We start from the raw sequence: 27,661 nt of genomic DNA, 5'->3' as shown, positions 1-27,661 counted from the left end.
ACAAATAAACTATAACTAACAATGTCATTGTTATTCAGGCTGCGTTAACTTATTTCTTTTCAAAGCTTCATCAGCACAAATTTATTAAAAGGGCATTACACAAGTAATATAGCAAATCAACATTATAATGATTTTTCCCCAAAATGAAATTATGTTGTATACCCATGGCTTGAGAGTTGATGGCATGCTTAATAAGTATTGAGAAGGAAAACATGTTTCAGACTTGTTAATCTGATGAATTGTTTCACCAAACACAATAATTTTTAGGGTTTGGCTGCTACTCAATTGTTTCCAATAAAGTAAATTGCTCTTAAATCAGTCTAGAGCAAGATCAACTTATGCAGACTGGACATGAGCACTGAAAGGCAGCTCTTCGATACTGCTGTGAAGTTGGGATTGACGGCCTTGGGCAAGTCATCACCCTGTGTGGATACATGCTTACCTACGCAGCTCGGGATTGTGTCGTTCCACTGAGCCAGAGCGTTGGGCACGGACTGACAGCGGATAGCCGTGGAGCCCTGAAGGAGGTACCCTGCGTTACACTCGAAGCGAACAATGGAACCTGCTGAAAAGTCAGATCCGATTCTCCTTCCATATCTGGGCTCAGGGACAGAGCTGCACTGGGTGTCACTGGTCCGAGGAACAGCTAGAGGCAAGCATACAATACGGCCATCTGTATCTCCAGCAGGAAGCTATTTCCTTGGAAAAGATCTGAGATGAGTCTAGCGAGGGGGCTTACGTTAACATGGAAACTCATAATGCCTTTCACAGTCTCCATAGGGAATGACCTGGGGAGCACTTTCCCATCTACGTTTCATCCTCTCATCAACCGTGAGGACCACCTCACGTTCTCATTTCAGACGAGGAAAATCTGGCACAAGGAGAATTGGTGCCTTACGAGGATTCAATGACATTCAGGCAATTAAAATTAATTAAGCACCCAAATCATTGTGCTAGTGACAATGAGATGACTGAGAACTTGTACTTTTACTCGAAGACCTCAGAGTCTAGTGAGAAAAACCACTATGTAAAGGATTATTTATAACTGGTCATTTTGGATACAACAACAAAATCAATAATAGAACTATCATATGATCCAGCAATTTCACTTCTGAGTATTTATCCAAAAAAATTGAAATCGGGATGTCCATTGCAGCATTATTCACGAATAGCCAAATTATGGAAACAATTTAAACGTCCATCGATGGAAGAATGGATAAAGAAAACGAGGCATATATGTACAATGCAATATTATTCAGTCTTACAAAAGAAGGAAATCCTGTCACTTGCAACAACGAGGAAGAAACCTAGAGGACACTATTCGAAGTAGAATAAGCCAGTAACAGAAGAGCAAATACCGCATGATTCCATTTATACTAAGAATCTAAATAAGCCAAACTCATGGAAACAGAGAGCAGAACGGTGGTTACCTGGGTTTGGGGAGGATGGGGAGTTGCTGTTCAACGGGCTTAAAATTTCAGTCATGCAAGATGAATAAGTTCTATAGATCTGTTGTACAATATCATGCCTATAGTTAATACTGTATCGTACACTTAAAAATGTGTTTATTTTTAACAATGATTTAAAAGATTTAACGTGAGAGGGTAAATCTCATGTTACAATAATAAAAAAAAGTACTATGGGAAAACATACAATTAAAGTATTTATTCTACATGGAAAGACTTGGGAGGGAACAGAAGAGAGAAATTGTTTGGATCCCACCACTGGAAGCAGACCTAGTAGGAAAATTCAGCCTATCATCTTGTTCCCAGGGTCTTCTCATTTGACCAGCAATTCTCCATGGTAGGAGGTGGTCATGGCAGAAGAGCTTTGGCATGAGGGGAGCAGCTCTGACACCTGTCACCTAGTAGCTGCCTGGTGCTGAGAGCTGGGCCATGCTGTCCTTCTGTTGATCATACACAATCTCTGAGACCACTATGTGTTGGTGCCCAAGCACAGACAGTATCGGGAACTATGCAATCCACAAAAAAGACCAAAAATCCCCTCTCCCAATTAACATGAGTAACCACCTCTACTAATGATAGTTGTAGCCCTGCTCTGTTCCTTCTACCTCCCAGGTAAAAATTAAGATGCTCAACAACTCAATGACCCCCCGACACCATCCAATCCAAAGAAAATCATACTGCCTTTAATCTTGCCCTATATCACCTAGCACAAGCCCAAATCCTATAACCAGCCCCTCCTGGAACTCTCTTTTTGAGACACCTCCAGGTTCTCTGTGCTGTGTGATCTTCATTGATGCAGAGAGGAAGAACCCAGGTTTGTTTGATTACGGTGTGTTCTTATAGTCTTTGGATGGTGGGCATTGACAGTGAGCCTCATTCCAACCTGGGAAGTGAGAGATCTACTTAAGTTGCACATCAGAATTTACCAGCTGTAAGAGATGTTTCTGTTTCTTAAAAGGGGCATGGGATAAAGTTTGAAAAATACTCCATCTAGCAAACCAACTCCTTGAGAAACAGATCCACCAGGTGTGTACTTTGGAAGTGCATATTTTGTTTTTTCCCCTGCAGTTAAAGTCAGTTTGTGTTTACTGTCTCTGGGATCCCATTTCTCTTAGTCCCTGTGTTTCTTCATTCAAAAGCACAGCCTTGTGAGAGAAAGTGATCACAGGCTCATTTTCTTTAAAAATAATCCTTCTGTCTTCACACTGCTTTTCCTAACACACTGGTCCCATGTTCTGAACTGAACATGAACAATGACAGACATCATTGGGTAATTGCTGGTAAGGAAGCAATTCTCTGAGAATGGAAGTCAGGAGACTATTTTGATTAAGCTTTGTTTCAATCCAGTGTTGAAATATTTTCTATTAGAAGGCAAAAGTTAATAAAATTGTATACCATCTAAGAGCTATAGTTGGAAAAATTAATGATACATCAGAATTGCTATTTTCTATAACTAAAAGCAGAATGCAGAATAACTATAATATTTCTATTACAATAAAATATTGCTTAAAACCTCTATTCGTCATATTTGTATGTCTGAGTATTTTGTTACAGTTGAATAGTAGTGTGAGAGCAAAAAATAAATGAATGACACTCCATGGAACATTCCACGCTCAATTATTGAGTATTCTTTTTACAAAACTGGAGAAATAGCTCCCACGGCAATTTTTCTACTTGTCCTGAATTACTTGGAGAGCATCCGCTACTTGTGGCAGATGTGCCACACTTATCTAAGGAGCCTCAAACACAGCAGCCCCCATCTGTGTGTTTCCAGGGTATTGCCGTCATTCCAGGTTCCTACGGATGAGGAGAAACACAACCTGAAGGGTCACATGGATACACGTCACCATTACACCTTTCTGCATGAACTTCATAGTTGTCTAGTTTCAAGAAAGATAACAACAAAAGAATAATACCTGCATTTGGATGAAATTATGGAGGACATTTTTTAGAGGAAGACATTTGCAAAATGAAGAGAAGAGTTCACTTTTAAGTACAGTCATGTGCCACATAACGATGTTTCAGTCAACACGGACCACATATGTGATGGTGCTCCCATAAGATCAGTCCCTTGGAACCTAGGTGTGTAGTAGGCTCTATCATCTAGGTTTGTGTAAGTACACTGTATGATGTTCACACGATGATGAAATCACCTAACAATGCATCGCTTAGAATGTATCCTGCCATCAGGTCAGGCAATGTGTGAATGTATCTGAGAAAGTGGGACAGAGGAAAGCCATGAAACTGAGACATCAAACCTCCAAGTAACATCTAGGGAGGAAAATCAAACCATGCTCCCTAACTTTTCCCTCTCAGCCCAACCTTGGTTCTTGCCCTTTACCTGGAGGTTTCAGGCAGCATTAGAGAGAAATTCCATTCTCTGTGGTAATTACACTCCATCTTTTAGTAAATGTTTCACACTGCTGTAAAACAAAATTGAAATGAGCCCAGTGGAATGTGAACAGGGAGTGAGGTCAGCCTGGAAGAGAGGGTGATACTCAAGTGACCAGCTTCTCAGACCGGCAGATTGAGGGGGTTCAGAGACCGGGTGCTATTCTCTGGTGCTTTTGCAACACTGAAAATTATGGTTCTTTTTTAGGGGAAAACAAGAACATAATGTGATAAAATCCTTCCTCACCTTCACCACCACAAGTGTTCTAAGCCACAGACATGTGCATGTGGTTCTTTCATGGCACCTCTTTTAGAGGAGGTAGCAAAAACAACAACAGTAATAATAAAATAAATCTCAATGCAGGCAGGAATACCTTGCAATATCTAAGAGAGGCAGTCTTTCCTATTTCATTTAGTGACCGAGGGACATTTTTTATTTCTCAAAATCATTCTGGTCTATCAGTTGAAAACTCTGATTCGACAAGTCATTACTAGTCAATGAATTCAAACCGATATCACTGAATTATGAACAAAACTTGATGCTCAATCTTCTCTGTAAACAGCATGCATAGTATAAGTTCTTGATACAAAATGTGAACTTCTCAGATGTGGAAAACCAACTAAGTCTTATAATTTAAACCACCTAAAAAGAGATGAGGCCTGGGGAACATCCACAAACACACGTCTTTGCATGTCCAAGAAGGACCTCAAGCAAAGAAATTCTTACTGTCAATTCTTCTTACACAAACTTAGAAAAGCATTTCCATGTTTCTTGCTCTGTTTATTTTATCTGTTTATTTTAATGCTAAAAAGAGTGAGTCTTGACAATAGGAAGATGCTGGACGAGGAAAGCCCTGAGCTAGTGACTCTGTGAGACTAGGCAGCTGGAAGCTGGGAGGAAGGATGCTGTTCAGAGGAGTCTGGGAGATGAGAATCAAGGTTAGAGTCCATGACTCAGCAAGCGTGACTAGGAAAGATAGAGATGCAGACAAGTGGCATTTGTAAGTTTTGCACTAGGGGGAGGTTTGATACAAAAACATGGCTTCCCTCTCCACTTCACATATTCAGTAAGCCTACATGGCTTACTAATTTGGGTGTGAGTGAATTATTTTGAGGGAATTGAAAGAGGTGTTGAATTCCACATTGAAACACACAAGAAAAATATACTAAATGTGGAAACAGCCAGGCATAAACATAAAACAATTAAAATAATAGTATATTGATGAGACAGCGTCAAGCACCAGGTTTGACACAGACACATTCAAATCACATGCACAGACAGAGCGGAGTGGGAGAGGGTAGTGTAGACGGTGTTCGACTCCTCCACCATAAATTAGCATGTGACTCTATAAGCAGGAAAGGAGAGAAGAATATCTGCTCTGCCTTGGATGGGCTCTGTGACCACACAGACTGGTTCTTGTGCTAATTCCAGTGTTGCTGAGGTTGATTCTAGTATTAAAAGTGTGTATTTGGGGCTGAAAGAAGAAAGGCTCTAAATGCAATATAACTACTTCATAGAATAGAATCAAAGCTCTATTCTTGTTTTTTTTTTTTTTAAGATTGGCACCTGCACTAACATCTGTTGCCAATCTATTTTTTTCCTTCTTATTCTCCCCAAAGCTCCCCCACCCCCGGGACATACTTGTCTATTCTAGTTGTGAGTGCCTCTGGCTGTGCTCAAAGGTCTATTCTGATACTGGAAGAAACAGACTGTGCTGAACTTAAGAAATAGTAGTTGAGCTCCCATCGTGGAGGGTTTCTGAGGGCAATGCGATTCTTGATTTTGCGTTGACCTAAGAATACACTGACTTTAAGGACAATATATTTTCCACCACATTTAGCCACAGTACGTCTGCCCGTCTCCAGGTCCTGGAGCTCAGGAAGTGGAGAGAAGGCTACGGGATCCCCCGCCATGAACATTCAGGGAATTCCTGGGAACCAGGGAATGGGGTGGGGACAATTTCTCCTGAATGCCTGAAAGGAAGTCTAACAAGCTGTTGGAACTTGCTCATGTTTGAAAGCAAGCATAGCGTTCCTCCTGTGTCTTCAGGAAGGCTGGTTTACAGGAAAAATGTTACGCTTGTCCAGAACTGAAATGTTAGAATGATTATAGAGACTCTCGTGCTTCAGGAAGAGAATAATTAGATTGTTTTCGTAATACAGTCTCGCCATAACATTTGCTTCTAAATTCTATTTGACTATCACAGAGCTGAGGTGGGTGGTTGCTGAATCAAAGGCTAATGCAAGATTGACCTGGGAGGCTGATGCTTGAGCCACGGCTGTAAAAGGTGCCCACTGTCTCTGAAATAACCTAAGATCACCTGTCAGCCTCCATCCATACTGCTTCTTGCATAACCATGACCTGTGAGTTCTGCTGAGATAATGTCCTACGGTGTTTATCAAATAGCGCCAAACAGCCAAACCAAGCTCCTCACAGGTGCTAAGTCATCACGGACAAACAAAGTCGAGGCATATTTAAAGCGCTGTAATGTGAAGAGTTACCCCATTAGCCTTCTTTGGGGTGCCCCTGGTCCTAACTCCCTCTCTTTTCTCCTTCACACTTTTCAAATGTACCCTTCTACTCCCAAGGTGCATGAAAACCAAACAAACAAATAAAAAACAGCAAAAACATAAGTTATTTAGGATTCTTTAAAAAAAAAAAAAAGAAAAGAAAAAGAAAACTCGGTCTGGCCTGGTGGTGTAGTGGTTAAGCGCGCACATTCCGCCTCAGCGTCCCCAAGGTTCGTTGGTTCAGATCCCCGGTGCGGACATGGCACCTCGTGGCAAGCCATGCTGTGGTAGACGTCCCACGTATAAAGTAGAGGAAGATGGGCATGGATGTTAGCGCAGGGCCAGTCTTCCTCAGTAAAAAGAGGAGGATTGGCAGATGTCTGCTTAAGGCTAATCTTCCTCAGGAAAAAAAGTTAAAAAAAACCCAAAAACCTCTATACTTCCATTTCTTCACAAGATCAGAAAGATGGTAACATCCTCATTATCAACGTCTCCACGTCATTAACCAGGATGGCATGGAAGGGCCGGGAGCAGAGGGCCAGAGGAGCCCTCTTGGCACACCTGGGTCATATGCAGCTCTTCTGCATCCTGATATTGCTACACCTATTTTTCACTGATGTCTCTAACAGCTCTTTATAACAGACTGTCTGTCTGTTAAGAAGGGTGAGATATCCTATAACTGTGGAAGTCATAAAGTCCCTGTGCAATTTTAAGTTTTAATAACTTATGAAAGAATGAAGCCATAAGTGGTAGATGAAAGCATTATTCAGAAAGTTTTCATACAACAGAGTTCAAATCATTTCTAGGTTTCTGTATAACTAGTGTCTTTCAGAAGGCAATGTTCAATTTAACTTTTCTTACGTATTGGAAACCTTCCCAGCTGTTCCTGAGTGATTTATAAATTGCATTCATGATCCTACTGCTTTCCCTCAGAAGGATAGTGCTTTGATAAAAAGACATCAATTTTTGCATAAACTCACTGTAGGAACAAAGCAAGAAAAGGAGGTATATTGGAACTTTATAAAATATTTAAGTTATCAGATTCATTGTATATTCTTAAATACAAGGAAGATATATTCCTTTTATAAAGAATTTTTTCTTTCTACTTTTCTGTATTTCATACATTTTAATGATAATACAATGTTACTTTAAGCCAAGAAACTTAATTTTCAAAATCCTGACTTCTGAGAATAACATTTGAAAATAGGATAGACATTGAGTCGTTTGCCTCAGAGATTTTATTTGACGGTTTGACTGATTTTCTAATCTTCATCAAAAATCAAAGAAATCCCCTTATCAAGGCGGACAATGCCAGTAACTTGAATTTTTCCAGGACAAAAAAGGCACTTAAATCAAGTGGTCCAGTTTCTTTACATGTCATGCAAACTCACTTTGGTTTGTAAATCTGCTTCTGCAAAGTAATAGAGAATTTATTTGAAGAAAATCAGGTCTGGATACGAGCTAAGTTGCCTAAACTGGCCACCAGCTAATAAAGTCTATTAAAAAAAAAATCCTTTCATTATTTATGTTTTAATAAAAGATATAATTTAGAACAATGTAACTAATTTTAATCCAACAGCATCACCATTCAAGCAACTGCTGCTGAAACTGTATTGGAGATATTTTTCCTCCCATTTGCCTGTCAAATATTATTCTTAGTCTCTATCCATTATTTTTCGAATCGTCTTATTGCTGAACACTGAAAGGTTGTTACAGGAAATGTGTTGAGGGCATGCATTTGTAGTGTGAGATTACTAGATATGTGAATGACATGATAGATTGTTATTCTCCAGAATTTTGTGAAAAATATGATGCTGTGAAGCATGTTTCCTGGACAAGTCTTTATTAAAAGAAAGAGACCATGACTGGTAGGTGATTCTCCTCCACTTCTGAAGAAAATATGTAAAAGCAGCCCGTAATCTAACTAGTCTCAAGCAAAACTGAGACCTAGACAAACTGAGAGACCTTGCCCCTTATTTGTGAACACAAAGTTCATGTCTGAAGATGACAATCTCTTCGGAATCTCACTCCATACAGTCGTTACAAGCTAGAGCCGACGACTTGCTCTGTGCTCCTGAGAGTGTGCGCAGCTCACACAGCACGGTTGCAAATCCATAGGAAGAATATACAAGACGAAAGCAAACCCTAAATTCAAAATTTCTATAAATATAAAGGTGTCAACGTGCCAAAAGTTAATGGGACACAACTAAATAAAAAAGGGATCTAGTTAGACTAACAGAAGCCTGGACGGTAACTGGGGTTTTGTTTGGTTTTGTTAAACTGCCTTTTCAATCAGTGACTGGGAAATGTATAATGTATCTTAAAAATATTTCATGAAAACATTTACTAAAACATAAACTACTATGAAATATTTTACTTAATTAAAGTATTATAACGCACTTGAAATCATTTTGCAAAATGTGAAGGTAACATACAAAGGTAATTTGATTAATATTTATCTCCTGATAATGCCAGATAAAGGAGGTGTTATTGGATCTTTGTAGTATAAATATCATATTTAAGTGTGAAAAGGAATATTTTAATAGTTTTATTAAATATTTTTATTATAGATACATGAGTACCTCCAATTTCTTAAATATTTAAAAAGCGCAGCTCAGATATTTTCGGTGCTTTAGCTGAAACCAGTGGTATGTGCTGCGAGAGGAGAAACTGAAGAAGGCTGCAGAGTGACATTTACCTTGATAGACGAAGTGGAACCCGCGGGCAGATGCTCCGCTCTTTGCGCTGAATCGGAGCAGAATTTGATTTGACGTAGCCAAAGGCAATGTTTCACCTAGGGAAAAAACAGAAAGCAAAATACAAAGAACTAATACATGGGATTCATAAAATACACAATGCTGTGGTAGACAATAATATTTTGGAAAATAATTGTTCACTTGGAATTTCATGTTTCATTTTTGAACTTTTATAAAATTTCGCTTTCGGGTTTAGGACCCAAACACACTGTTTCTGGAAAGATTTGAAAACTCTATTCTTTCCTCTATATTCTATTAAAATGTGATTTTCATCATTATCTCATTTATGCTTTCTTTTGAAGAAAGCACTGATAATAGCTCTATTAGTTGATAATGTGGGAAATCAAAGTTTTGGGTGAATCATTGAGTCAGATCACCTTTATTTGATAACTGCTTGCTAGGATTTTACTTGAAATTAAGAAAATGTCTCTGAAACCAAAGCTGATTAAAGAAACTAAAGGATTCAAAAAGAGGCTCGTGAAATATATTTTTCACCTTTTAAAGTATACATACAATACGGAAATGGTCTCTCTCAAGTACTGTTGAGAGGCGTGTGAATGGCATACACTTTTCAGAGCTGAATTTGCTAGTACATATCAATATTTTAAACGTGTATCTTCTGATGCTTTTCTAGACATCACATCATTGGACCCTGGTAAAAAGTAACAGACACAGGTCTTAAAACCTTTGATAAATAGTAGTGAGGAACTGGAAATAAGCCAGTTGTAACCTCAGTTGGCCAAAGCCTGTGATGGGAGTAGATGACTTGACCTGCTTGGGTAAATGATGAAAATGTAGCAGTGGTACAAATAAGGTCTACATCGCTGTCAGGGGTGGAATTAAACAAATCGGGCTTCATTAATCAGTCTGAACACTATTCAGCTCTAATAGCAATTACATTTGGTGTATATTTATATTCTTTATAGAGAAAGACCCCTACATATGATTTTAAGTGGAAGTATGGGATAAAAAACAAGTTTTGAAATAATATCCCCTGTTTTATGTATGTGTATATGCATATGCACCATACACGTGTGGGTGTAATGGGTCTCTATGTGATGTATTTAAAGTTTTGAGTCATTTAAACCAAGATGTTAACAGCGCTTATCTCCAGGAGGAGGATTCTAACACATAGAATAGAAAATAAAACACACAAGATGGTTTATTAACCCTTCTTTTTGATGTTCTCCTTTTTGGTTGTGATGGATATTATATTTTCTACAAACTTCTTAAGTAAAATGATAAAGGCAGGCAGTTTTATACATGAGATAAAAATACACTTGAAATTTTAAATCAAAAATAAGATCTCACTAAATAAGTAAGCAAATTCAAAGACGATTAAATTCCTTCTTTACACACAGACACACACGCAAATAGACAAGTTTAAAATTAGTCACCCTAGCTGTCTAAATAGAACTAAAGACAAACGTCTTTGAAAGTTTACCTGAGTGAGACCCAGAGAGCGAGCTGAGCAGTCTGGCCTGTGGGTGTGTTCCGTCAAATAATTCTGCCAAGTCATTCAGGGCCGTCTGGAAATAGGCAAACTGTCCAAACAGCACTGTGACACAAGAGGGGCGGGGGTGGGCACAACACGCTTTCATAAGAAAGAGAGGCTGAGATTTTTGTGGTACTTCATATTTACGGATTCCCCCCAGATATCATGATTCTAAGAATCCTGTCAAAAATAAATATTAACTTACTTTCTCTGTTTGCTAAAAGTTTTTAGCTACTTAAACAATTTTATTTTGCTTCTTGATCTTCTTGATCTTGACACTTAATACAAAGCATGCAATTACCGTTCCCTGTATAGTTTCAACATTGAATGAAGATTCTTTTTTCTTTTAATAAATATACATTGGAATGGTGGAAGAGTAATCATAACGCTGTCCTATTTATTTTAGAGTAACTGATGACATTTTATTCAACGAACAATAGGCATAGGGATTAAGACATCTGTTGGCTTTTACAGCATGCTAATTTAAAATTCTTCCCCTAAGATTATCATAATGCCAAATTCATAGGAACTCATTGCAGTTTAAACCCATGATTCAGCAACATCCTATAGGAATTGCTTATTGCTATTCCACTCTTCAATTTGATTTATCCCGTAGGTTAAGTTGCAAGAACACGCCTCCTCTAGGTCAAATAACCACGCATTTCACTTCTTCAAATTTAATCAGTGTTTGTGTGCTCAAATTGTTCATGCATAGGTCCTTTACAATTATTTAGAAAAACTTGTGATTTAGTTATTTATTTACAAGCAATGAACAACTAATTTTTACTTATGTGTAAAGTTTACACTAAAATCATTTTGAACAAGAAATGGAGGTCTGTGTGTCAGTTGTACATGTCAGAACTCATTAAAGAATTAATATAAATGTTGGCATTTTAAAATGGAGGGAAATTTAACTATAACAGCATGTGTGTGTATAGATCTATTCCATATGTGTACAAATATTCTATTACCTTATATATATTATGTATTACATTATATATACTATGTGTGCATACACTTCATTACATATATATACACATATACACATATGAAACACATAAATTTGTATTTTAAGATTTTACAGTGTCCCAGAGAGAAACACAGTTAAAGGAAGCATATTAGCAAGGAGGATCTTGCCAATGGATGAGTACTGTAAATACAAGAAAGAGGGAGAAAACTTTACGATTTTGCAAGGTTCTTGCTCCTACGATTCCTTCCTTCACAACACCCTCCCCCTAATAATTAAATCTTCATCATGCTGTATGAAGAATGCTTGGGTCTTTGAAATAGTACAAAAGTGGATCATATGCACATAATTCCTATTTTCTTTCAAGAAATGTTTAGAAAGCATCAACTTTATGCTGGAAACTAAGAATAAAGGGATGATCAGGTTAGAAACTTCGTTCTCGGACTATCACAGGCTAAGATGTGCAGTAGCTGTCTCAGCAACTACAGATTCAGAGTGTAGATGTCAGCAAAGGAGAGTGGCATTGAACTTGGGGAGACGGTCATGGAGCCTCCTTGACCAGCTGCTAAGGCGGAGTTCTGACCTATGACCGACTCTCAACCCAAATGTACACACATGCAGACGTCTGCCAAGAGCAATAGGCTGGCCAGTGATGTCTGTGTTGCGGCTGGAAGTGACAAGGATGAGACAAAAAGTGGATGTAGGGCCTAGGAGCGATTGCTTCCAACTGTAGAAAAGTTTATGCTTCATGGGGGGAAAGAGCATTTAGCTGGTCCATAAAGAATGAGATTTTAAACCCTTTTTTTGTGTAAGAATGGAATGCAACGAATTTATTTCTACAAGTGGAACACAGAGAACAAAACTTTGGCAGTGACAAATGTGGCTTATGGTCTGGTTTGGCTAACACTCAGCAGATAACGGGAAGGGAATTAGGGTGCGAAGACCATGGCAGCCTGAGATTTAGGGTCTCAGAGGCCAGATTGAAACATGTGGAGCTTGCACTGCAGGCAGAGGAGTGAGTGAAAGACGTTTACCAAGTGTTTCCATGATCAGATTCTTGTTTTAGAAAGCATACTTTGGTGATGCTGTTGATGAAAATGGGGAGATGATTAGGGTATCTGAAGAGCTGTCCCACATGTCACTTCCCATTTGGAGCCTGTGTTCACCACAGTGACAGCCCTTTCTTACCTAGCAACAGTCACCCCAACCCATAGTATTTGGTGGGCATCCCAGGGGCACGGGCTATATTTTATTCATCTTGGCACTTATCACAATTGTAGAATTAATTGTTTTGCAGGAAAGAGTAAACAAGAAGTGAAAAAAACAAAGATAAGACAGTATAGATTTCATTAAATACTCCATCTAACTATTTTATTCCAAAGCAAAGTTTTCTGCCCAGATGGAATATAATAAATTTATGTCATTAAACCTTTCAGATTGGGAAATTTGGTTCAATATTTAAGATGGGGGGTATAATGTTTTTTCTGCTGAAAAATCATAATTGTGTTGTGACAACTCAACAAAATTTTGCAATAAACTAAAACCATAGGAATGGCTGTTCCATTCCATTGTGATAAATATATTTTGTCGGGTATCCATGAATAAAAACACGAGGAATATTCATGGGAAAGTAGTAATCGGAACAATGTTATTGAGTACTTATGTGAAAAATTATGTTTTACTCAAATACAGAATTAACTGAGGCTAAATGAGGGTCTTTGGTTTGGAGGAATTGGTCCAGCATAAAGAGTCTAAATCTGGGAACTGTTCTAAGTTTTAGTCTCCATTTATTATAACAAAGGAAACATTTTGAAGCCCAGTCTCTCCATTGTTAAATGGGAGTAACACCTGCCATTGATTCACAGAATATGAGGACCTGCTCTTTGACTTTGGGAAGCTTGTCCCTCTGCCCTGGTCCATGAACACATCCATCCATTCATTCCTCAAGTGTCACATGACACACTCTCTCCCTAACACAGCCAGATGATACAAGGAAAGCCCTGCCTGAGAACTCAACTATTCTTGAGAACTGGTGGAAGTAGAAGCTAAATGATTTGGCTTAAGATACTAATCAATTTGCATCACCCAGTTCATGAAGAGCTCGTGTTCTAAAATACCTAAGGCTGAAGTAAGTGCCCGTGGAGGTTTTCATTAGATTTTAAGGAGCCCGTAAATAATTAATAGCAGAAACTCATGGAAATCATTTGTCTCCCATATGCAAGCTTCTTACTCCACAATGCACTTTCTTGTCATACAAGTGTATTTTTAAAAATGTTTTGCCTCAAACAAATTCTAACATTAGAATTTTTATCTGCTTTATTTCTGTGAGTGGGTGGCTGCTATTCTGAATGTAAAGAAAAGACCTTGATGATGTAGGGTTTTAATTTTACTATTGGAAAAAAGAAACTATTCTATAAAATTAAAAAGTTACTCTCTGGTTTACTCCAGACAAGGACCCAACACAAAAGACACTGTCCTGGTCAGGTGTGAGAGTGGAGACGCAGGAGCCCAGAGCTGAGCACGTCACAGCAGAGCCCCCAGGGAAGGCCCTGTAGAAATGAAGCCATTCTGGAAAACTGGCTCATTGGAAGCAAAGTTTAGGAGGAAAGCTCAGGAAATTAGGCTTCCAGGAGTCAGATAGGGCTCTGCCTGCTTTTACACCTCTAATCATTCAAGGGTGTGTTCAATCATCAGTGATTTCCATCATCATCTGATCACTCAATGTATGTGCCAAGAACACACAACTTGGGAGGCAGTGACCCCCTGACCACGCGTACACCGCAACCCGCCCTCAGACATGAAAACAACCAGGTGAAGCATGCTCTCTAACAAGAATCAGAATAAAGGCTGACCTATCTCTCTGATTATTCTGAATGAGGATCCTGTGAGGGAATTTAAGCATCTTATATCACATTGATAAAAGAACTGTAGTGGCTATTACGTAAGATACGTTTGGAAAACCTGCAACTTTTAATACGACTTATCTTCTTTTATATTATTTTATGACATCGAGAGCTGGAAAATTTGTTTATAAAACAACAAAAAAATGAACACTGAGAGAAATACGACAATGAATTAAAAATACCAAGAAATGCTTACCAAATTCCTTTGGCACCGTTATTGAATAGAGGCATATTTGACCAGCTGTGTAATTATGGGGGTAGTTTGGTGACAAAACCACCCCTTCTGATCCAGAGTACTGGCCTCCGCAGGGAGCTGAAAGTAAAATCAACCGAAAATCATATGCTGAGCAGTAACAACACCGCCCGCGACGGGCGGACTGAGGATCAAAGCATGGAGTAAACGAGCAGTGTGCCGGGTTCACTTAAAACCGAAAAGGTTAAAGCGAAAAACTGCCATCAGAGGAAAAGAAAAAGACAAACAAAGATTTACCAGTTTAGAATAAAAGTAATTCAACTTAGGAGGAAGACCTAATGTTATTTTTAAGACCTCTCTCAGACATGCTAAAATAATAATGCAAACAATAATAACAGGTTTGATAAAGACAAACTATAAAGTGACTTTAAAATTCTCACCAGAATTTTATGGTCCATAGCCATCACCATGTCAACTTAGGAGACAGAGATTATTTCAGTTTACTCTTGTTTTTATATTACTATGGGACTAAAAGAAAAAACGATTGCTTTCTAGTTTTTTGCAATTGTTGTTTTAACTTTTCGTCTCATGGATTAAGTTCAACAGTAACAGGTATAATTACTAATGCTTCTGGGGTCTCCTCCTACAAGTTGCATTTAAAGCTGAGTGAATTCGTAACTAGAGAGTCAGGGCAGAGACAAGGATGAGGTGTCCCCCCCCCGCTTTGTGTGTGTGTGTGTGAACGCGTGTGTCTTTATTTCCCTCTGATTATCTTATTTACTTTGGCATTGCTCTCGCTGAGAAAACAGGAAAACAGTGTAGCACAGATGTTCAAAATATTCTTTCTAAGCATCTGAAAACAGAAATTCGATTAAATCCCAGCCTTGTGATATGCAGTTTTTGAATTAAATTGCCAGTACTTGAATTCCCCATATTTTTACTGAAGAAGGGTCCAAGTTGGCTCACCTAGTTAGTTGCAGAGCTGTGACTACCACAGAAGCTCTGAGCTGCTAGCCTAGTGCACCTGCGCCACGTCCCATGTGGCCCAGCCACACTTGTCCTTGTCTTGGATACAGCTTCACAGATTGGAATTCAGAATTATTTTCAGTGTTTGAGAAAATCTGTATTTCTATAGCTTATTTCTTCCTGATATGACAGTTTACAAGCACTAAAATAATTGGAAACCAGAGATAAAATGTTTAACCTTTGAATGTTAATTAGCACACTGTTGAGTCCTAATTGTTGGACAGAACATTCTCCACGATTAACAAAGCTCCTTAGAATATGTTGATAGTAATGTCAAAGCACCTCATTAATGATCTGTCAGATTTCCCAAGCCATGCCCTACGATGGCTTGGAAAACTTAAGACATATTCTAAAAGTCAAAGGAAAATAGCTTATACATCTGACAGCTTTGATCTATTTGTGATCAACTGATAGAGAATTAATTAAACTAAGCATTATCTTCATGCTGATGTCTTAATTCAGAATAACTTTATCATTCTAAAACACTCATATTGATTTTTTACAGTTTTAAATGGAAAAATTATTTTTTACTTTTTTGTGTGAGTGTGAGGAAGATCGGCCCTGAGCTAACATCTATTGTCAATCTTCCTCTTTTTTGTTATGTGGGATGCCACCCAAAGCATGTCTTGATGAATGGTGTGTAGGTCTGTGCCCAGGATCCGAACTTGCAAACCCCAGGCTGCCAAAGTGGAGTGCACGAACTTAACCACTACACCACCAGGCCAGTTCCTACTTTTGACTTTTTCTGGAGGAAATTTCTATAAGTTATACTCCGAAGCTGAAGGTTTTCAGTAAAACGCTAGGAGACCCATTCTGCCCATTTAGATATATCACTTAATTTTTTTCCAAACTCAATCATGCAAATTCAACCAGGTTATTTCAGATTTATCTTTTTTTTCCTTAAAAGCTTAAAGTTCAAATTTTAAAAAATAAGTACCATCAGCCCTCCGTGTCTGCAGCTTCTGCATCCTCAGATTTAACCAACTCTGGATCGAAAGGCTTATGACGGTTGCATCTGTACTGAACATGTACAGACATTTTTTCTAGTCATTATTCCCTAAACAATACGGTATCACAGCTATTCACAGAGAATTTACGTTGTATTAGGTATCATAAGTAATCTAGAGATGATTTGAAGTATACAGGAGGATCCACCAGGTTATATGCAAATACCACACTGTTTTACATAAGGAACTTGAGCATCCTCAGATTTTGGTATCTCTGGGGGGCCTGGAACCAATTCCCTGTGGATACTGAGGGAACTCTGTATAAATAAACAATGGAATTTATTTTTTTAGCCACATAAAATGTACTTTCTTTTAGGCATATAAAATTCAGCAGATCCTTGCACAATATCTCTTTCCATCAAAAAAAATGCATCTATTTGAAATTTTAAACAACGAGTATAAATGAGAAGTGAAAATAAATCATCCCTGGGCTGACAATGATGCCCAAATTACCAGGCAGAAATGTTATCCAGGACACCGTCTGACATGTTTGTTGAAGTTAACTACAAAGATTTATTCGTCCAAGGATAGGATAAAAGAGCATTACTTTATGATAATAGAAAACACTAAAAAACAACTAATAAAGGTGAAATGAAAGAAACCTGAGCTGGCAAAGTCCTCTACTATCTTGATAAATGGTGCTTATGCCTACAGGTTCTTCTTGAGACGCTAAAGATAAGCACCAGAGCTACATACTTAGAACACGATGAAACATTTATGAAATTGAGAAAATATGTAGAGAATTTTCATTACATTCTTAATCATTATTCCGTCCAGGTTACCGTGTTAATCTAAGAAATAGGCATGGTCTCTCTGGTGTTAGAAATTCTTTTATATTAATGAGATAGAAGAAAAATCAATATGTGCTTACCATTCTGTAATTAACATATTGAAAAGATCATTTCCTAAAGGAGTAAAGATTTGCAACAGCACTCGTTGCAGATGGTAACAAGAAACTTCCTCATCCATTTGGTTAATTGGAATATATGTATCACACATAAAGCAAATTGAATGTAAACCAAAGACAACACAGGCAAACACAAGCCATTCGGACCCCTGGAAGGGCCCCCAGGCTGTTTTAGCTTCAGTCCTAATTCTGTAGCAAATGTCAAAGCACAAAAACTGTGGGCAACAGATGAATCACTAAGAAAAAGTTATTTCACGCATTTAAAACAAACGTGTGGAAAACGCACTGACTGCACCCCATCCGAGATAAACTGCTAAACTGGTTAAAATACAGCAGAAATCCCCGAGTTTAACTGATCATCTGAACGAGCCACAGACCCTGCTTCGTGCACACGATGTGCTGTTCTCCACGAGAGACCCAAAACAGACTGCGGGAAGTCATGTCTGGTTTAAGGATTTGGAATTTTGAGTTTTATTTAAATGTAAATAAACAGCATAAGGAAAAATTTACGTTTTGTGCACTTTGCTTGTGGAAAACAGAAATTCTGCTTGACTTCACAGGCTTTCAGATATGGGAAAATAAACAATCTCTGGGCTGTCAGGGTGGCATAGTGGTTAAGTTCATGTGCTCCACTTCAGCAGCCTGGGATTCGCTGGTTCGGATCCCAGGGGAGGACCCAGTACTGCTTATCAAGCCATGCCGTGGCAGGTGTCCCACATATAAAATAGAGGATGATGAGCACCGATGTCAGCTCAAGGCCAATCTTCCTCAGCAAAAAGAGGAGAATCGGTGGCAGATGTTAGCTCAGGGCTAATCTTCCTTGAAAAAAAAAAAAAAGGAAAAACAGAAAAAAGAAGAAATAATCTCTAATTGAAAACTTGATTACGTATCTGATGCCCAAAATGACTTCATTTTTATATGTTTATTCTGTGGCCAAAGTATTTATTCCCATTCCAACATACATTCAAATTGTTTTTGAATTTATCACAAATTTAATTCCCACAGTAGTATTACTTAAAGTCCAAAATTCATGATCTTTCCTCAGTTTAGCTTCTTATTTTTACACTGGTCCCCTTATATACTGTCTACAGAGATGTATGAAGTAGGATATGGACACACCAGGGAGTGCACAGATCATTTCATGGGAAACAAAACAAGTAGTAGAACTTTTACCCAAAGTTGTCTAAGTGCCTGCACCCATGCATTATTCCCACAGCACATCTGCTAAGATTTTCAGTACCTGTAAATGCGCGGCAGATACTGTGACTGCACACTCGACAGTGATAGGCTGATTCAACGGCAGATCAGGAGTCTGGGGTCACTGTCCTTTGCTATGTGAAAGTGACTATGTGTGCCATTTACACACAGAATTATGATTTTCTATTTATTGAGCATCTACTTTGTCGGAGACCTTCATGCAATTCCTATTTCATCCTCCCAACACTCATGAGGGACGTGTTCTTCTCCCTTTAGCCCCGGGCGGTAAAGACAGGATTCAGCTGACTTGAGAAGAGAGACACCCCTTAGTCCTGCTCTAGACTGAGAACCCTGGGCCCCTGCCCCAGCCCCACTGTGAGGTCCTCTCTCCCCAGAGGTTGGGGGACCAAAGATCTAGGCGGGTGGCTCAGGCCTTTCAGGAGCTGGCGGGTGGGGGCGATGGCTGACAGCGAGAGAGCAGGAAATGGGGAGGAGGTGAGATTCCTTGCTCATGTCCACAAGGACCCTCCTGCAGGTCAGGGAGGGGGCACAGTGGGCACAGGGCCTCCCACTGGACCTGCTTCCCAACTTGTGAGGGCTCAGCGCCCATCTCCCCCAACCTCAGTGTCCCGTGCTGTCCTGTGTGGGAGCCTGTGCTGCCCTGGGAGCCCCAGGTCCTGACCCGCATGGTCGAGATCAGGCTCTGTCCTCCTGCAGGCCGTGCAGTCCACCGCCGCCTCCTGTGAGCTCCCCGAAGTGGATTTCCACTCGTGAAGCTCCCACATGCCTCTCCTTTTAGTTTTTAATCAACTTAGGATAGAAGGACTCTGTAGCCCACATGTTTTATAAATCTCCCAAAGCAACTAATGTAACTGAAATAATGTACTTGTTGAGTATTTTTCATTAAATAGATCAACAGGAGACATTGATTCACAAACCAGCCTTCATAATCATCTAAAATTCACAATCAACACATTATCTGGAGTAAGAATTTCACATAATTCCTTTATAAATTTGCTTTTCATATATATTACTCTTTACATATGTAAGTATATGTACTTATACGATATACATACATTTTAATGCATACATACATTTCTGTTTACATATATATGTGTATATACATATATAAAGAGCAATTTACATACATAAAAAGTGATTTTCAAAATTTCAAATGTGAAAAATAACAGTAATAAACAGTGAAACAGGAATTTAGATTACTGTTTTTAGAATTGGAGATGAATGTTCCTTAGGCCTTTCCAATTCTATGAGGTTATTGGGATATTAATAAAAGACATTTGCATTTTAAATATAATTAATATAAGATGCAATTTATATTAACTTTCTATAAAATTTCATATCTCTGTGGATTTTTCAGGTGTATCTTTTTTAGCTAAATTTTCACGTGACCATTTCAACAACCCCCGTGGAGGGTCTTGGGTAGATATTTCCAGCCTTCTTGTGCAGAGGACGTGGGGTCTGCAGGCACTGGGCCGCTTTCCCACTTTTGCACATCTGGTTTGCAGTAGATCTGGAACAGGACTGTACCTCTGTGGTCTTTCCTCTCAACTGGATCAGAGCAGCAGGCACACCCCACCCCATCCTGTGCGAGACACCATGAGAGGAACGCGGCTTTGCGACAAGGAAAATCCACAGGATTGCACACATACTTTGAAAGGTGTGATGCTGAAATTAATATAATGAGTAAATGACAATGGTCTTCAGATCCTCTGCAGAACATTAGAATGCTACTGATGCAAACCTTATGGTTATGTTTAAAGACATTCATTAAACAGCATCATTTCAACAGTCTGTAACACGCACGTGGGGACCACAAGACATCTGCTTCCTCCTTTCATCATTCTCTGCTCTTTCTTACCTTCTGAAATCTGAGAAGCATCAATAACTATGTTCCTATGTTTGTTACTAGGGGGTAAAGTATGTAGGACTGGGAAGATTTACCAGGTTGTAGATTGTTTTCCCCAACTATTATTTGAGCTATTCACTGATTTTTTCATTTCCTCTGGAAACATATATGAAGTTCTAACTCTGTGCCAGCAGCTAGTGCTGGGTCCTGGTGAGATAAGGCTCCTTAAGTCACAGGCTCTTGAGGTTGTAAGACTGATAAATTTGGAGACGCAGAAGCAGCAGGACATACAGGGGCATGGGTGAGTCTGGGTTTTGATTTTTCCTGTACTCATTTTCTAAAGCTCCTGTTTGGCCAGAAGGTACCAGCAGCACCTGAGCTGCCCTGAGGAGGACAGTTTCATTTTGCAAGTTCAGGGTATCTAACCAAACAGGTCCTTGAGTTCATCCTACAGTAATCTTGAAAATCAATTTTTCCGTCACAAACTATGGTGTTTTACCAACTTTTTCATCCATAGCACAGGCAGAGGGAAGAGCACAAGCCATATGTCCCCTGCTGGAGGAGCTTTGTCCATGGAGATGCCCATGAAACCACTGAGTCGATCAAGATACGGAGCATGGTCAACGACCTGGAAATCCTTCTTCCGCCCCTCCTGCCAGCACACCACCCACAAGGACAACTGCGACATGACTTCTATCACTACAGGCTAGTTTTGTCTGTTCTTGAAGGTTGATCTTACCTTTTAATAGACGATTTTATCAATTTAATGTCTATAAGAGGAATTGCAAACTATTGATAGTTTGGGGGGAAGTGACATATACACTTTAAGAGAGAGAGAGAAAGGGAGAGAAAGAAAGAGAGAGAGAGAGGCAGAGAGATAAGGAGAGAGAAACAGAGAGATAGAGGCAGAGAGATACAGAGACAGAAAGACAGAGAAAAAGTCAGATAGAGGGAGAAACAGAAGTAGAGAGAGGCAGAGAAAGGCACAGAGACAGAAGCAGAGACAGAGAAAGAGAGAAAGAGAGAGAGAGAGAAGGGACACCTAGAGATTGTTGACTAGTACCTCTTACGTGGATCAGGCCAAGAATACGCAAAAAGTAGAAGTTAAAAATGCCAAACTATCTAAGTGAGAGAAAAATATTACCCCTTTCAGAAGCCTATAAGAATGGCTAATACAGAAGCTAAATCAAATGATCAAGGAATATCAGATACTTATTCCACGTTAGCTCCGTGAGAGATCCTAACCACTGATCAGAGGAATATTGTACTCAAGTGTGAAATTTTTAAAATGAGAGTCTGCCTTCCAAAGGAATAAAACTGGTTCCAACGTACCATTGCAGGAGGGCAGGACACGGTTCCAGGCGGGCTTTCCATCCGCTCCGATCACACATGTGATGGATGAGGGGTCAACTATCTTGTAGCCGGAGTCACACTGGTAAGTCACCGTCGAGCCAAGCTTGAAGTCTGTCCCAATTCTTGTCCCATTCATTATATTCCCAGGGTCAAAACAGGCTTCCCGTGGCTTCTCTGGAGAAGAAAAGATTGTAAACTCCAGGAAGGCAGGAATTTGAATTTTTGGTTTGTTTGGTTGGTTGCTTATTTTTTTATCACCTAGAACGGTGCCCAGCATATGAGAAATGCTAACAAAAAGTATTGATTGACTAATGACTGAGTTATCAATTAAGTATCAAGTAATAACTACATGTAATAGACATTATTAACTATCAAGGTAATAACTATCAAGTTAAATATGATAGAAAAATAGGAAAAAACTAATAAAATTATTTCTTTTTTCAAACCACATTTTACTACAAAATTACTATTGAATTACTTTAATCTAGATTAAAAAATTGCAGCATTATATTTTTTATACATCTATCCTATTTTTTGGCTATGAATTTTAGTACTGAAACAAAGAAGTTGATTCTGGAAAAACTGAGGTTCATTTTCTGACTTTGGGACTTAAATCACAGCCACATGAAATCACAGCGTGCCTTCGGAAGAGATGGGAGAACGTGGCTTCTCAAAAGGAGTTTGGTTTAATTCATGTAGTTAAGAGTCCTTTCTTATGCTGATAACGCTAGACAGATGGGGAAGAGAGACATGAAAACCTGACTCTTTTACCACCCTCACTGAGTGGAGTGGATGCCAAACGTCCACTTTACTGATGGAAAAGTCCATTTACTGATGGATAAGCGTCCAGCACCGGGTCTGGAATGTAAGACAATTCTGTCTTCATTGCACCAGCAGCTCACTGCATTGAGCGCCTATTACGTTCCAGGCAGCGAGCTGGGTGCGCTGTACGTTTAATTCTCATCTTCAGTACACCTCTAAGGGAAGGGTTATAGCGGACCACTTTTAAGTTTTGAAAATCTGAAGCTCAAAAAAGTTAAATAACTTTCCCTAAAAACCTTTCTTTTCCCAAACACAAATACAAAATTGTCTTTTCTTTGTTCTCTCAGTCTTATTGCTATGTGGTTAATTTCAGTTATCTTTGAATACCTTAGTATTTTAAATGTCTTTATTTCAACAGACTTTCTGAAATATCTCTAAATGAAAATATGTATATATTTATATATCAATATGTTGTATGTCATTGCATCATTTGAATTGCTTTTTCTTACGCATGTCCACATTCTACACCCCACCATCCACGTTCCTGGTAATGTCAGAAGGCTCTGGGACCGAATATTGTAGCTCTTCTAGTTATCAATACAGAAGTTATCTGAAATGTGCATCTACATTGTTTTGGCTGAAAGTTATGAAAATACAATTTGACTTTGTGTTTGCGTGAGTGTGTGTGAGCGCTTGTGTGTGGAGGGGTGTATATGTATGTATGTGTGCAAGAGTGTGTGTGCATGTGTGTGTGTGTATGTAAATGAGTTTATGATATCATATAGGCTCAAGGACAATTTGAGTGGATAAAATAAATAAGTTTGAGTTCCTTTTCCTTTGCCCCGACAATCTTTTCCCTGTAGAAGGCTCATGCATGTCAATTCCTTTATTGATAGCAGAAAATCCAGCATTTGTCATACATATAAAAGATCTCTGGACAGCATAAGTGGAAGATGGATTTTTTTTTTTTGGCTGGGATTAATGTTGATTGTGCTCCCTCTTTAAATTTTTCCTTACTGATTATCTACTTCTTGCTTATTAGTAAATCCACGTGGTAATGCGAGGAAGAAGACAATTGTAGCAGGTGTGCCATGAGAGACTAATGATGAAATTGTCTTTGAAAACTTTCACCACACCATCCTCCCAGAAGGGGATAAGACACAGAAGAGGAAAGAAGCACAAACTTTGGGAAGTTGTACAGGAAGAAAAAGTGGCCTGTTTAATGGCATTTACTCAATATTTTCCATGATTTTTTTTGTTTGTTTTTTGAGGAAGATTAGCCCTGAGCTAACATCTGCTGCCAATCCTCCTCTTTCTGCTGAGGAAGACTGGCCCTGAGCTAACATCTGTGCCCATCTTCCTCCACTTTATATGTGGGATGCCACCACAGCATGGCTTGCCAAGCAGTATGTAGGTCTGCGCTCCAGATCCAAAACAGTGAACCCCAGGGCACGGAAGTGGAATGTGCAAACTTAACCACTGCAACACTGGGCCAGCCCCTTCCATGATATTTTTAATGATTTATATATCAATATCAGCCAAACAGGAATTTCTTTGGCAATTGTTGACAATCTATTATAAGAATCGATTATACTATTTTATCTACATGCTTTGGTTGAAATGCAACATATATATAAATATATTTATATATATAATTATATATATTATAAATAAATCATAAATAAATAAATGAATATATTATATATAAATATGTGCATATAGAGATATAATTATATTTTTATATATAAAATAATACAAAACCTTTGGCAGCTGTCTATTTTTGCTGTTTTAGAGTCTCTCAGCAAGAATTGTGTATTGTGTTGGGACCAGAACTCTCTAATCGCTTTACTGAAAATATATTTGGATATTTCAAAGGGTAGGTGAGACTCTGGCAATTCTTTGTGTTGCCTTAAATCCCACAGAACACAGAACGTTTATTTTAAGCAAATAAGGAACAAGTAAATCCCACTGTCGGCACACTAGCAGACTTGTTGCATTTGGTGTTTGCTCAGTCATCCAGCACAATGCACTGCACATCCAGGAAACACAAGCACTTGTCTAAGGCACTTTTTTCTCCTATAAAATGGTAAAAAAACTTCCCAGTGTGTGTCTGCGATGCACTCCTGTTGTGCTGTCAGCCTGTCTGATCATTTCTTGTTATAAATCTCTTTCAGTTTCGTTTTCTGTGGTTAAACACCACTTACACAATTTTCTGCTCAGTGCCACTAATTTAGATTTCTGATGGTAAGTTTGTCTCCATTTCTCCAAAAGAACTGCATCTAATCTTTTGGTTCCATTTACCCAGTTGTCAGTTCAGGATGTTTGGTGATAAATCACAGGTTCTTTTTGCTTAGCTTCTCCCGTTCTCCAATTAGATGACTACATAACAGGGTGTGTTTTGCTGTTGTTCACGTCCGTTCCACTTAAGGACACCTCTGAGCAAAGATGTCTCTGTCGGAGCCTCCGGAACCGACTGGTGGGTCCCTGAGACTGTTGCTCAGACAGACTACCTGATACTCCTACTTCTCGTCGTGCAGAAGAGTTGCTTCTGTTGCTGCTTTGCTGACCGGACAGGAGCTTGCACTTGCTGGACGCAAAGCATCATCACTATTGCCTTCCCTTGGCTTCTGCTGATTTTAGCTTTTCACAGATTCCACTGGAGAACGTTGGAAATGTTAAGAGCTTAGCCCCCATTTTGATTGCTATCCTGGTCACCAAAGAACCCATACAAAAGAGGCAGCTTTATTCCCATCACTAGGAAGGCACATTGTACTTGGTTTATTCACGCCTCCATTGATTCTCTTACCCTACAATGCCCTGGAGAAGGCGAGCTGTCCAAGTCAGTAATGATCAAGGGGCATTCTCATATTTAGATGAAGGGTGTTGTTTCTATTCACTCCTTATACAAAGGGCATCGTCCTGGTGCCATGCTCTTCAGTGAGCTCTCGTTATTACAGAAACTGTCTAATGGTATGGCAAATGCTTAAAAGTAATGTTTTCAATTATTTATGAACATTAAGAGATCCCATCCAAAATGCACAGGAACGCCTGTGATTGCTGAGCTGTTTAAATTCTTTCATTGCATATTTTAGTAAAGATCAGTAAGTTTGTAGATTTTGGTGTTTAGGGAGAAATAGATTAATTTTCTTCTTAAAACCATACGAAGAAATACAAGTTCATTGAAGAGTTAACAGAGATGAAAGACACTCTATATTTTATTTTACAGTTCTATTAATGAACAAATACCTAACTCAAAAGTTTAAATAAACATACATATTTTCATTTATGTTTATAAAGCACTCCCTAAGTGAACCGATATTTTAAGTCCTTTTCTCTGATTCCTTGTAAAATATCTTGCATTTTCTTTGTTCACATAAGAAATGGATTTGAAAAAAATGTAATTATTTTCATGGACTCAATAGCAAAATGCCTAGTTTAGGGCGGTTTTTGTATGTGAGTTTGATGGTTTATTTTCTCTGGATGTTGGTGATGGAGGACGGTGGACCACAGAGGAAGTGAGAGACAGTTATCTGGTCACCAAACCAGACAGCTCTCACCGGCGCCAGAGTTCCTCATCAAACCAGCTCATGGGTGTAGGCGACAGGGCGAGGACAACAGATATTGTACACCTTGAGAAATATTGAGATTAAAACCAAGCTATTTTGATGTACTTAAATTGAGTCATCCTGAAGAAACAAATGAGAAGATACTAAAAGACATCTCAAAATCTTAAATGTCATCAAATTCTTCATTGCACAAATCATAATTTATTTTTAAATGGCCATGAATTTGGAAAAAAAATTCCTCATGATTTGTTTTGTCCTTTCAGTTAGGGTACAAATGCATCCCTGGAATTTCTTCTCCACTGGAAAGATCGAGTCTCTTCCCCAGACGGATGAGAGAGATGTCAGCATTTTATGTATTAAACAGACATGCAGGATTTCATAAAGAAATGCTTACAATTCAAACAATCCTGCTAAAAATTAATTTGCACACAAATTAAGCTGACCACAGGTACCTTTAAATTCAATGGCGAACCCTGACAAGCCCACAGAGGCATCACTCCGAAATGCCAGAAAAAGACTGTTTCCACTGCTCTCTATTCTTTCCGGGGCTTGAGAGCCCTGAAAACTGCCAATCAGAGGGCTGTTGGAATCCTCTCCTTCGTAGATATGTAGGAAATCATAGCTGGGCTCCATGTTGAAACTAAAGGAAAGAACATTAATTACGTTATGTACCTAATATATATATATATATTTCTCTTATCTTCCAGACTACAAAGTTTCTGAGAGCACACAATGGTTTTATTTGCTTTTGTATAAGAATTTTTAAAAATTAGGACAATCTAAAAGTTAAATGTAAGAATAATCAAAACATCAAAATAGCAATAAAAGACAAATATCCATGATAACAAATACTATTAGTATTTTACCTAATGACCATCATATTCAATATAATATAATTTTTAAGATAGCTATAAGAAAATGAATGCTGGTGGCATAGACAGAATATCTCTTCCCTGTCCTCAAGAAATTGTTAACAAAGTGTGATTTGAAAGAACTGGGCTCAAAAGGGATGAAGTCCCACTGATATTTTAATTTATGTCAATATTTTTAGTTTTAAAAATATGTATCCTTGGTGTTACCAACTATTCTTGAAGTTTTTTAAGAACTCTTTTTGTTTGTCTTTACCTTTGAAAATAAATTCCTCTACCCGGCAGTCCCTGTAATGGCACAGAGCATGGAAGTTAGCTGTTTCACCAGCACTGAATTTTCCAATTTCCCCTCCCCCTCTCTCCTTCTCTCCCTCTGTGCCTCCCTCCCTCCTTCCCTCTCCCATTCTTTCCATTTCTCTCCCTGT

General features: G+C 38.7%; 1 protein-coding gene across 2 annotated transcripts in view; it reads right to left on the bottom strand.

The window, feature by feature from the left end:
- Positions 1-27,661, bottom strand: part of CSMD1 (CUB and Sushi multiple domains 1) — a 1,833,881-nt gene that overhangs the window by 235,384 nt on the left and 1,570,836 nt on the right. For both annotated transcript variants that reach the window (XM_023630572.2, XM_023630573.2), the window contains exons 29-34: positions 26,820-27,007; positions 22,019-22,213; positions 14,686-14,802; positions 10,569-10,682; positions 9,067-9,162; positions 443-646 (exon numbers count right to left, since the gene is read on the bottom strand). In XM_023630572.2, coding sequence (XP_023486340.1) covers positions 443-646; positions 9,067-9,162; positions 10,569-10,682; positions 14,686-14,802; positions 22,019-22,213; positions 26,820-27,007 — 914 coding nt within the window. The remainder of the gene's footprint in view (positions 1-442; positions 647-9,066; positions 9,163-10,568; positions 10,683-14,685; positions 14,803-22,018; positions 22,214-26,819; positions 27,008-27,661) is intronic.

This window comes from Equus caballus, chromosome 27 (genome assembly GCF_041296265.1).
Source record: "Equus caballus isolate H_3958 breed thoroughbred chromosome 27, TB-T2T, whole genome shotgun sequence".
Classification (NCBI taxonomy): Eukaryota; Metazoa; Chordata; class Mammalia; order Perissodactyla; family Equidae; genus Equus; species Equus caballus.
This window is presented reverse-complemented; position numbering and strand designations above follow the sequence as displayed.